The following is a 12926-nucleotide window of genomic DNA, read 5'->3' on the forward strand; positions in this document are numbered from 1 at the left end:
ACACATTTATTATTAGTGTGAAGGAGGAAGGGCCTCAGCAGCATGGTGCCTGGTGAAAATCCTTAAGTCAGATATCACAGTGCTTTTCATTGTGCACGAGGCAGTTAAATGGCTCTTCTGACGTATATACACACTTTTTCATCATTTAGTGCCATAGGTGCTTCTGCTCCTCACTTATCTCCTCATTTCTCCGAGTACCAGAGGGTGTATTTTTACTTCTGATTGAACCTGACGTCTTAAAAGCTTTTTTTTTTGCACGCCTTTAAACATTGATCTGTTGTTGGTCAACCTGCTTTCAGACTATCTGTCTTGTCAACATCCCTCCTGCGGCTGTGCATTCACCATCAACTTCATCCATGTGCATGTGTGGGCTGCGTTTCTGTCTTTCTGTGTATGGTTTGAAAAGATTTCAAAAAACTGTTTTCATAAAACGTTTGACAAGATTGCTGACAATTATGAACCTTTTGATCTGACGTTGAATATCCAGACCACAAAGTATTGATATGTGCTTCTTTTTGAAGTTTTGCAAAATTATATTCTGCTTTTTAAAAATCAAAATGAATTTGCACAGGCAAAAATTATACCATAAATCAAGGATTTTTTCATCTGCAATGAATTGGACTTGCGATAATACCACAAACAGCTGGAGGGAAATAAACCGAAAGGTTTACGTCAGTTTTCACATAGATTTTTGTTGATATTCCTAAAAGTCCTTTTTTTCCTATGTGTATTATTTATTAGATGTTGAGTTTAGTTTGCTGACATATTAAACTGTTGCATTCTGCTAATCGCGGCTTTTTTAAATTTTCTGTCATCATAAACTGAAAATCTTTTAGCTTTAAATCATTTTTTTCTTTTAACTTTGTCAAAAAAAATATGTAAATGTCTATTATGTTACAACAATCTTCTGAATTTTATCGTCAGTGTCATCAAGGCTGGTTTTCTGGCACTACACTTGGCTTGCGCATGCTTATTAAAAATGTAATGTAGAACTTTTGTCATAAAAAAAGAACATGAAAATATTTTATTTAAAAAAATAGCAGCTATCAAAATACATTGAAAGAAGAAAGCCTCTGTCTCCGTAAGTTTTATACTGCGGAAAAAAAAATAGATTTGCCACCTAATGGCAAAGATCCTAGATTTAGATCATGGCTGACGTCTAATCAATAGCTTTATAGCTCTGGATCTATCCAATTTAGTGAAAAGGAATTCATAATTTGGGTGTTTCCTCTAGACAGAGAGCCAGTCAAACAAATGTACTGCATGAAAGTAGTGTCTTTGGCAGAGGCTGCACTTTAGCCATCAGAAAGTGAATACGTGAGTGCAACCTTTGCCAGCAGCTTGTAAATCAATATCGCTATTTAAAAAAATCACCACACTGCCAAATTTATAATTTCTTTACATTTGAAGACACACATTTTTAATAGTCTACATTTATGACAAAATAATATCAGAAGCACATCTTGGCAGGTACCAATAAATATTTACTTTTTGGCATTGAGTGTGAAACGGGACACAAAATAACACGAACACGTTAAATACAGCGTGAGGCTGCAGCTTAGTTTAATATAAAATATCAAACAAAACAGCAGCAAGCCTGTTTCTGTTCACAATTATGGCTAAAATATGGCTCATATATCTTGTATATTAATGTTCTCATTCTGTGACAGGAAATACTGCTGCTGGCATCACAGAGATACACAGTAGTTTTCTTTTGAAGAGCGCCAAAGGCAGAGTTACACGGAAGAGGATTAGGACCATGGGGAAAAAAACAAAGTTGGCATGTCTTTTTTTTCTTCTTTTCCAGAATTCTCAGATAAAAGTCCGAATTCAGAATTTGACCCTTTTTTCTGACTTTAATCTCAGAATTCTGGAAAAGAAAAAAAAGATGTGCCCCCTTTTCTTTGTTTTTCCCAGAGGCCCAAATCCTCTTCCGTTGAGTTACTTTAATTAGAGGAATGGTGAAGTCACAACTTTGCCTTCATTTGTTGATTAAATTAGGTTTCACATGTTGGTAACATGTAGGCATAAAAAACTGCTTGATTAGATTTAGGAAAATGTTGTGATTTGGGTTCAAAATATGTAGTTGTTTTAATATCTGTTTTGTCCAATAAGTTATTTGAGTTTTTTGATATAAAATGCGATAGACGTGCATACCAACACTGTCAGTAAAACACATCAAATGTTTAAGGAGCTTGCAAAGAAAAGCGTCTGGACTTCTTTAAGTTGCTTGAAGATGTTTCACCTCTCATCCGAGAAGCTTCTTCAGTTCTAAGGTGAAATGGTGGAGAGTCCCAGATATAAACCTAGTGGGAGTTTCCCCCCACAGAGGGACAAAAGGACCCCTGATGATCCTCTAATCGCCTGAGCCAAGGTGTGAAACTGGGTGTGGGTCCCAATCAGCCAGAGTTTTGCCTTGTCTCAGGCGATTAGAGGATCATCAGGGGGTCCTTTTGTCCCCCTGTGGGGGGATACTCCCACTAGGTTTATATCTGGGACTCTCCACCATTTGACCTTAGAACTGAAGAAGCTTCTCGGATGAGAGGTGAAACATCTTCAAGTAACTTAAAGAAGTCCAGACGCTTTTCTTTGCAAGCTCCTTTGACTACGATGACCTGGATGACTGAGAACCTTCACAGACACATCAAATGTTTCCATAAATTGTTGAAAATCACATCTGTTGCTGTCTACATGGACTTGTTACATTTGCACTGAGCAACCATCTGTTCTATGGGAATATAGACAGAATACAATGAGGTAACAGCTACTCAATTCCCCTCGGTTGTGCTTATTGACAAAGACTCATTCAGACTGATGGCAACACGTTGGCTATCTGTCTGCATTTGAAAATCAGACAGCAATTATTTGCAAACCTTTGACAGTCTCTCAGAGGGTAATTGTAGTCACTCCAAGTCAACTGATTGCAGAATGGTTGTTTCCAATCAGATGACCTCTGCAATCGCCTGAGATCAAAAGTGGTCATAAGTGTGCAACACCCTCAAGCTCTAGGCAACCATTTACTTGAAGCTGCAACTGATACCAAAATGTGAAAATGTTCAATAAAATCACCAGTAGCCACCGGTTTGCTATTTTTGGTTTTTGTTTGGGGTTTTTTTTTCAATAATGTTGCTTTCCTGTTTTACTTGTGTGACTGAGCAATTAGCTCTAAACTAGGAGGTAATGTTTAAGCTAAGTGTGTCCCGTTTGGATGCTTTTTCGGTTAATTTTATTTAAATTTGGTGCATGACATGAGCCCTTGTTAGTAGTGTTCCCAGCATATTTTCATTTATTTATTAAAATGTCGATATTTGGTGTCTCAGTATACAAAATAGCCACACAAAATACTGTGTTATTATGCTATATCAAGTTTTTTCCCCCCCGCTCTAATACCAAGACAATTTAAAGTTTTGCTACACCACTATCATGGTGTCGCTCACTGAAATTAAATTACACAACACTAATGTCTGTGTCCATCATGCCTGAAACGACAAACGTCATGTGTTCAGACTCCTCATTAGTCGGCTGTTTAATTGCTTCTGTATTTTACTAATCTTTTACACATGGAGCTAACCTTGTCCCCCACCCTTTCCTTTTCCTTTGTTTCTTTATCTGTCGCAGGGCCGTATATGTAGGAAAGCCGGAAAATCTAAGAAAGCTTTCAGCCGCAAGGAAGCCGAGGCTACCTTCAAATCCCTGGTGAAGACCCACGAGAAGTACGGCTGGGTGTCTCCGCCCGTCTCTGACGGCTGAATGCCCCGGCACCGTCCCTCCGACCCCCGCGCTAGCCGGACAAACCCAGCTAGCCCCGACACGCAAAACGACACACCACGCTAACTCAACAATCTCTCATTTTCACCTTTTGCTGTTTCACTCAAGATTTTATTTTATTTTTCTGGTTTTATGTGTTATTTAATTATTTTTGTTATTTTGGATTTTGATCACCATCTCCAGAAGAGCTGACATCCAGTCATCACCGTCACTCCACCTACACCTAGAAAACAACTTTTGCTTCACCTCCCTCTCACCCAGGGATTCTTTCCCCTGTTTAGGAAAGACCTGAGAGGGCAGTGTTTGCTTGCGAGTGTGTGGGTGGGTAGGTGTGTGTGTGTGTGTGTATGTCGCTGCATTGGACATCCGCTGGGAGTGTGTGCACGTGCATCGGAGTGTGCTCTACTGTGGGTGGATTTTTTTTCTTTTTTGAAATGCACACGCATGCATGTGCAGTGGGACAAATCGGACAGTGTGGACTTTTCCACCCATGTGAAAGACTACTGAATGAAGGAGACTCATCTCCCTCTCCTGTCCTTGCAATCCCGCCCCCATTCTCCCCTCCCTTTTCCATCCCTCATTCCTTTCTTCTCTTGAACTGGCATTACGTCCCGCCATCTCTCTCTCTCTGTAGCTGTCGGGTCATTTACATACAAATGAAGCTGTTAATGTTTTATAGAAGGGCAGCGCACTGACGTTTAAACTCACTCATTCGCACCTTCATTTCCCCTTTCTTTTGACTGTGCCGTTGCTCACAGTTCAACGCAACATGAAGATTGTAATTTACATGGAGCTGTGCTCTCTCTTTCTCTCTCGCTCTCTCTATCTGTTTCTTTCTTTAGCTCGCTTTGTTTCCTTCTCTCCATCTCTTGTGGCTAAATTTAGAGCTCACTGTTGCGTAGATGGATATTGATTTTAATGGAGAAAAAGAGTCACATGCTGCTTTATGCAGTAACTACTGTATGTATGATAAATAGAATGACACTCAGTCACCTCTCTCTCTCTCTCATGTTCTTGTTAGTGTGTGTGTGTGTGTGTGTAGGAGAGGAATGAAGACTATAATTCTCGCGATTTAGATACCAGATGGTACAGCTGAAGGCTAGGCCTCAGTACGTGTGTGTATGTGTGCGCGTGTGAGTAAGGGAGACAACACTTAACAGAGAAAAATATGATTTACTGTGAATGACACTAAGACTTGAAGGGAGTGCTGGCTTTTTGCTAGATTACCTGCCTTCTTGTCCCGCCGTCGACGTCAGCTCCCGATTGTTATTAGCGTAAAACACGCGTGTAGCTGTGACCAAATATCTGCGCGCACACAGCCTCGTCTCTCTATTGGATGCACGCGATGGAGAAAAGGTCGGCAGAAAATACGCTTTGCCTCGCCCAGACGTTTTGCACAGCTCACACACTTGGAGCGTACACCTGCGGCCTTCGGCGGTAACACCTAGAAATGAAGACAGACAGGATGGCGTGCTGGGGTGGTGCTTTAAATTGAGAGCCCGCCGGATTGATGTCTGCTGAAAGCAAGAGACCGAAGGCAGGAGAACAGAGGGATGGGAGGCAATCGCGAGAGCTTTGATCACCGCCGCCTGCTTCTTGGAAATGTCAGGTGGATTGAAAATGTCCGAAGACGGCCGTGATTACTTAAGAGGCATAGAGCTCCAACCTTTTTAAAAGGACTTAGTATATATCTACTGTTAACTGTACGGCTGCAACAGCGTCGGTCTCAATCAGCTGAGAGGGGCCCGCTAGCCGCAGACTAGCTATCTCTCCATTCTGTCCAGTGAGCTCTGTTTGTTTTGCTTGCCGCCAGTTAAATGTCAGAGGGAAGGCTGCTAATTGGTCTGACATTTCAGCAGAGCGTCATTAGAGGAGACCGCGAGGGCACATGGATGGACGATGTCAGAGCTCCCGCTCGGCTCTGACATTTTGTCATTTTCTTCTCCTGCCTTAATTTTTGGAGGGATGGGGGTTTGGCAAGGTGAAGGCAGGCAGGTGAGGGGTACTGGAGCCAGGTCCCAGCTCAGCGGTCCTCGACCATGGGATTTTCAAAAATCGCAGAGCCATCTGCGATTCGGATCAGGTCATATCTCGTCCCGACGCTCCCTTCGAGTCGCGGTCGACAGCAAGTCTGGGTTTGAGTGCACGTGTGAGCACATATGTGTGTCACACTCCCATCATGAAAAAAAAATTAATAAAGAAACAGAAACATCACCATCTGGTATGTGATCATGTACGAAAGCGCGTTAGTCCTCTTTTGAATTTGGCTAGTCATTTCAGGGTCGGTCGTATAGTGATCTCTCGGCTTTGTCAGCAGAGAAAACTGTAAACTGAATTATTATGACAAAATATCTCAAACAGCTGAGTGTTTGCTGGTTTCAAGAGAATACTTTTGTGATATAGTTTAGATCGGTAGTTTGCAGACACTAACTGGGTGAACTGATTATGTTGTAATATATCTGCATGTGATGTGATTGGTAGCTAGCTACTGTATCTCTTTTTTTTTCAAGAAAAGTGAGGAAAAATATGGGGAAAAAAACAAAAAAAATGCAAATGCTTCTCTTTTCTTGGTATATATTTTTTCTCTCTCTCTTTTTGGTTCTGTACTGTATGTATTTTTCTTTTCTTTCTAAGCGTCCTAAAAATGTCACATTGTGTTATATGAATGTTTGTGTTTTAATTTATTTGTGGTTTGCCAAAATGAAGATTTGAAGCATGTTGCAGGTACTGTTACAAGAAAACGAGAAGAAAAAAAAACCTACTAAGAATGATAGCCTATGTATTTGTGTGATCAGAGATTTGGGGAGGGGGCTGGGGTGGAGGGTACAGGCAGCAAAGAAGGACAGAAGGCAGTGAAGCCTCGAGATTATAAAGGGAGTATTTTTGGGAGTGTGTCAAAGTGGAGTCAAGAAAGTGACATGGTGCTCCCTTGAATACTTTCTGGTGCCCTCCATGATGTCACTACTGTCCCTTTCCCCATTGATCCTGCTCTCTAAACAGCGATTTGGTTTGTGGGTAATGCAGTCAACACAAACATCTGAAGTCCCACGAGTCACAGATCGGAGCTCAGTGTGACCTCCCTATGCTTCAAATCAAACTTCTTAAGGGAATCTGACCTGTGATGAGTTACCCTGGGTCACTTCGTCCCACTTCTGACTTGAGTGTTTAGTCCAGACCGAGGTCTTACAAGTTCAAAAAGGTGAAAGGTCATTGCAAGACCAAACAGGAATGTGCAATAAAAGTTACAGCTTATTCAACCTCTGCTGATTTGTTGGTTTGTTTTTTGAGCTAATGTCACATCTGGGAGCTTTCTTAATGTCCTTGCTATGCTCTCAAACATCCTAAAGACACACTTCCATCTGCTGTGTCCTCAGCCTGGCCCCTGCATTGGCCTACTTTCATTTACTGCAGCTGACATTCATGGTAAGGACAGACTGTAATCACCCATCCTTGTCTCCTCGGCTAGTTCCTAGACACAGTGTTCCCTCTGTATAGCCAAGTGTGGTTACCCGAATATGGCGGGTAGTGGACATCTGTAGATGGATGTGTTAAAGACAGTGCAAAGTTTGTTTAAGGTGAGATGGTTAAATGATACACACTGTAGAAAAGAATAACATTAAAAAAATCTTTTTATTTATTTACTTTTTACACTGGATCTCATTCCTGATCATTAGTTGTGATAATGATCAGAAATTGCACTTCTGGGCTTATAACAGTAAGACCATAAAGCAGAAGTGTTAGCCAAATTCAAATTAACCGTAAAATCAGACCTAATTCGCTTATCATTACAATTTTGCTGCCTGGGTTTGACCTCTTGTACTCTACCTATCGTAGCTGTACAGCCACGTTTTCTTAGCAGTGATAAAATAATAGCATTCCTATCTTTGGTGTGTTCACATTTACTTTCTCTTACAAAGAACGTAGAAAGCACAGCTAAGCAGAGCAAAGACATTAATTAAAAAGAGTGACTTAAAACCCCATGTAAAACAGCTGATCTATTGCAATAATCAATAACTAATACAGCACAACTAGTTCAAACAAACAGGAAATGTTACTCATTTTAGCTGATTTCAACTCTTTTTCAAAATATTTATTCCACAAATTTTATATAAATATTCATGGTGTATTTCAATTCAGATACTTATTTCAGTACATTTTTTTATGTACTACACCATGTATGGTTTATTTTGACTATGTAGAGCTTCAAATCAAACATAGCAAATTTTGCAATTACCAGAACTTTGACTGTCATGCTAGTTAGTTGATTTTCGGGAAAATTTGCAACTTGCCAAGCCTTTAACTGCACATGATGCTCACTTTGTCCACAATGAAGATGATAATTTTAATACAAAAACACCCAACCCAGTGTAATGTGTGGTTGTACCTTCAATAACAGAAAACAGGCTTGTCACTGTTAGCTAGCTAGCTAGCTTCGGTACCAGATGCAGCAGGAAGATGTTTCTTTCTGCTGCATCTGAAAATTGGTTGGCGGTCTCTCTATTTCCACTACGTAGACAAGATAGTAGCAGCTGAGGTTACCATTAAAAGTGTATAGCCTTTCACGCTTGGCTTTTTTACTGCATATTGTAGTAATCATACAGAGAGTAGCCATAGTCGTTAGCATTTATACATTTAGAAATATTATCTTAACTATGGAAGTATGTGAGTTCACACAGCTAACTAAACTATGGCTGTATCCCAATTCAGGGTCTGCAGCCTCAAAGTATGCAGCCTCAACGATCCTCAAGGGCCAACTTTGCAGACATGTGGCGAACAGTAATGTTTTAATGTTCTTCGTTATTAAACATTTGCACATAAATAAATGACATAATATTCAGTACTTACGTAAAGTTTACTCTTCGGGTGCTCCTCTTCCACCGTTTTTTTCAGCAAAATTATCCACACCCACCGCCGCGCTATGCATTCTGGGATATGTTGGGCCATGAAGTCTACACCGCCACGTCCTTGAAATTCAGGGAAATGAAGGATGCATTTGAGGGACGCATTTCGAGCAGCCTTCAAATTGGGACAGCCTTCGTTGCGTCGCTGCGACATAATCGGTCTTAAAATGCAGCCTTTAAGGCTGCAGACTAGGGCTGGGTATCGTCACTGATTTCTAGAATCGATTCAATTCCGATTCACAAGGTCCCGAATCGATTCGATCCACGATTCGATTTAATGCGATTTAATTCGATTCGATTCGATTTAAATCTGGGAAATTTTGACAGTCAGAAATATTATAATTCAGATCAGTACATTTACATATTTTTGTATCAATAAAAAGGAAGCTGACACACGCAAGACTTTATCACAGGTGTAAGCGGATGCCTTTGTGTCAAAGTAGCTGAAGATAAAACACAGAAAAACATGAAGGTGATTTTCCTGGCCTGGGATTTTATAAAAATATTCTGCAGTACATCAAAACTGAAAGAAAACCATTAATCAACATATGAACATCACCTCTGACGTTGCAGCGGTTTTATTAGAGACACGGTTAAGCGTTTTGCATTTTGAATAATTTTAAAAAGTTTAAATTTGTTCAGTATTGAAAGGCAGAAATGAGGTTTTCTTTTCGGAAGAATGTAAAAGGGAAAAAAAACAGCAGGTGACAGCGCTGTAAACAACAGTAGACTTGTGTGTAACAAGCAAGCGAATAATGAAGAAAGGGAAACTGTTCTTGAAGTACAGAGAGAGAGGGAGAGAGAGGGAGAGAGCTGTGCATCGCGGTGGAAGCAAAACAGTAAAAGTCAGAGTGAATTCATGACGATGTTTATGTGAAGCGTTTGGATCTTCTTCTGCTGCTGGTTCGGTCAATATTGTTTGGAGAGAGATCAAACTAACAGCTTTAGAATCGGCTCATAAAGGGCGTGAACACAAAGCGTGGACCCGCCGACAGATCAGAATCAGCGAGCTGTCGGCTTTCAGCCCCGACCGTGAGAAAGGCGACATCTCACTGATTCCGATTGCCGGGTCGCGCTGTGTGTTTAAGTCTATGTGCAGAATCCGTGTACCTGCTCTCATTTACTGTCTTAACTGTTTGGTGGTTCTTGAAATTTTGTGTGATGTCACCAGAGATTCTGGCATTTCGGGCAAAATAAATTTATATTAAAAAATCGATTCAGGATTTTAATGAATCGATTTTACGTTATCCAAGCCAGAATTAATTTTAATCGATGAATCGATTATAAAAACCCACCCCTACTGCAGACCCTGAATTGGGATACAGCCAAGGTGACTTTCTTTTGATGTACCTGCACTAACTTTTCTCATGACAGACAGACCAGAGAAAGCACAAGTGTAAAATGTATGATTGTTGAATTCAAGTTAGCTTTTTGAGTTTGAGGATTCTGGATTCTTATGATAGATATAAGTGGAATCAGTCATACCAGCCAGTTATTTATTCCATATTTAGCAGTGAGTCAAACAAAACTTTGTCTTGTCATTAAGTTATGTGTGAGCTATTTACGTCAAATGACATGTGAAAGAAATGCTGTGAACTAAACATAGCATTTGCAGAGGGATGATGAAATTAATGAAACATATGAAAATCAAAACAATTGTGATTTATGAAATGAAAAGACTGATATTTAATTTTCCTGAAACTATCTTTTTTCATGCGTATCTATATGTTTTTGTGTACAAGAAAAAGAACAGAGAGGTATCTGAGGAAATGAGGAGTAAGTTCAAGCTGAAGTATAAAAGGCCATTTCACGGATCTTAGTGAACCTGGATATATCCATAAAATTAAAACTGACCCCAGACTGAGCAGGGTGAGAATTTGATTGGTGGAAAAAGAAAAAAACAAAAGATACAAAATAACTTCCAAGATCATGTTACAAATGCTTTCTCAATAAAAGTGGACAGCATAGAGGAAAAATGCACATTGACAAACAATGATGCTTCCAGAAACCACAATGCATTCCTGTGCATTGAACACGGTGCCCTGAATAACTGCAGAGCACACTAAAATTTGTACATTATCAAGGTGATCTGTAGTGAAATACCCTAGATCTGTCTCAGCTGCAGGCCAATTCTCCATCAACAGAATAATGACCTAAAGTATGAATTTATAAAAACGCAACATTAGATTTCGAGTCCTGATTTTAATCGGACCAAACGTGTATGAAAAAAACTGAAACTTTTTTTTTTTCCTTATTTCTTTCCTGTTTTTAGTTGAAGCTTAGAGGTTAGCTCCAAAACCAAATTAGACCCCATAGCTCCCTTTTTAAAATGCCCAACTTTACAATATTGCAAAACATGTTTAGAGGCCTGACACAAGCAAGATTTCATTTTTTATAATGTCTAATTTCACCCTTTGTAACAACTGCATATGGGTGCATTTCATTAAAACTCAGTATCGTGTGTCTGGATCTTGATAAGGCTTATATTTAGGGCCACTTTGATTAGCACCCTTGCCAACCAGCTGTCTGCCGGGTCTCACCTCAGCTCATTGAAGTCACTAAAGTGGACCTCGTGGTACCTTCTGGAGCATTTTAATGCAAGGTAATATTGCCTTCAGACCGTTCCACACATTTTCACAGAATTCTGGTAGTACTTTGATGCCAAACACTAATTAGCATGGATGTTTGTCTGTGTGATCTTTTCATCCAAATATGGCCACTTCTGGCTACAAAACACCAACATAAATCCAGACATACAGGAAACCAACAATCCACTGCTTGACCTGCCAACATGGGGTTTGCATTACACAAAACCCAAAGTGTCAAATTGTCACATGATGTGCAAGAGCACAAAAAATGAAATCACAACTGCTGATTTATGCAAATTGACAAGAACTAAATGAGCACATATATGCCTTATACTCACACACTGCTATCATCGTTACTGACATATAGTGGTTAATTGATCCCTCAGCTCTCTTGTTTTTGTCTGGTTGATATTTCCCCACTGCTCATTAGTCTGAGGGAAACACGTTGGAGCGCACAGATCAGAGAGAGCTCGCACAATATTGATGACACCATGCTGAATACTCTGAGGACACAGAGGCGAGCAAAGGAGCTTAATTTTCTGATTAGTTAACACCGCAAACGTCCAAAATGTACGTGTATGTGTTTGAGCGCACTCCTGCTTGAGTGACAAAAACAAAAAGACAAAAACATTCATTATTCAGCCGCGAGACAAGAAGACTGAATCCCCTGAAGGTTACCTTGACACAGAAAACATTCAAAACAACCTCAGCCAAGCTCGGAGACAAAACAAAAAGGAGAAAGAGAGAGAGGGGTGTTTGTGTTATTTGTAAAGGCAGCGTGCAACAAGCTAAAGTAACACCATGAAAATCTGGACGCTGCAGCTGTTTTCATGGTTTAACTCGTCTGAATGAGATTTTAATAGGAGGAAGGACACAGTGATAAGCTGTTTTATATGGGTGGTGCCACAGCTTTGTTTAGGCTTATGGGTGCAGTGCAATGCGGTCAGCTCTTCATCTTTGACTCTATCAGCCAGTTTGGTGCTGCCGTCTTCACCATCATTATGACCTTACGGCAAGCTTTCGCCATTCTTCTCTCGTTTCTCTCGTGATGGTAACACCGCTGAAACAGTCCAGCCACATACTAGTTTACCTTGCTTTTCTGTGTGAACATAAATCTTTATGATAAAGTGGGAGAAGAGGATATATCGCTGCAATAAGGATAGTGGAATATAGTTATGTTAGAAAAAAAAAAGTTTGCTTCTCAGTATGAAGAAGGCTTTTATCTGTTTTATTTAAAGCTCTTTTATGTATACTTCATGTATAAGTGTAACCTAAATATATACACGAAATCAATTTCCAGGCCAGTATAGGAATAGAAGTAGCAGCTATGCAAACTAAGCACAAAAAGTAAGGAAATTTGTGTTTGGTTGATATTTTCCTCGTTGCAAAAATGCTTCTTGGAAATAATCTTAAATAGAACTACAATTATGATCTGCTGTATCAGTTGAGGGTTATGAATTATGTGACTAATTTGAGAGAAAGAAAAAAGAAAGAAGATTAAGATTAATCTGATAATCAAAGGAGCTTGCAAAGAAAAGCGTCTGGACTTCTTTAAGTTGCTTGAAGACGTTTCACCTCCCATCCGAGAAGCTGCCTTTCCTGGACTGCGCTGTGCACATTGAAGAGAATGGCAACCTCAACATCGAAGTTTACCGGAAGCCCACACACA

The 12926-nt window shown here is 40.0% G+C and overlaps 1 protein-coding gene across 1 annotated transcript in view; it reads left to right on the top strand.

Moving 5' to 3' along the window:
* The window catches only part of ube2ql1 (ubiquitin conjugating enzyme E2 QL1), a 15798-nt gene extending 9488 nt beyond the window's left edge, over nucleotides 1–6310 (top strand). Inside the window, exon 3 of the mRNA XM_005745473.2 lies at nucleotides 3619–6310. Within this exon, the coding sequence (XP_005745530.1) occupies nucleotides 3619–3750 (132 nt within the window). The 3' untranslated portion in view covers nucleotides 3751–6310. The remainder of the gene's footprint in view (nucleotides 1–3618) is intronic.
* The last annotated feature ends 6616 nt before the right edge of the window (nucleotides 6311–12926 follow it).

This window comes from Pundamilia nyererei, unplaced genomic scaffold (genome assembly GCF_000239375.1).
Source record: "Pundamilia nyererei isolate P.nyererei 1_Seehausen unplaced genomic scaffold, PunNye1.0 scaffold00159, whole genome shotgun sequence".
NCBI classification, from domain to species: Eukaryota; Metazoa; Chordata; class Actinopteri; order Cichliformes; family Cichlidae; genus Pundamilia; species Pundamilia nyererei.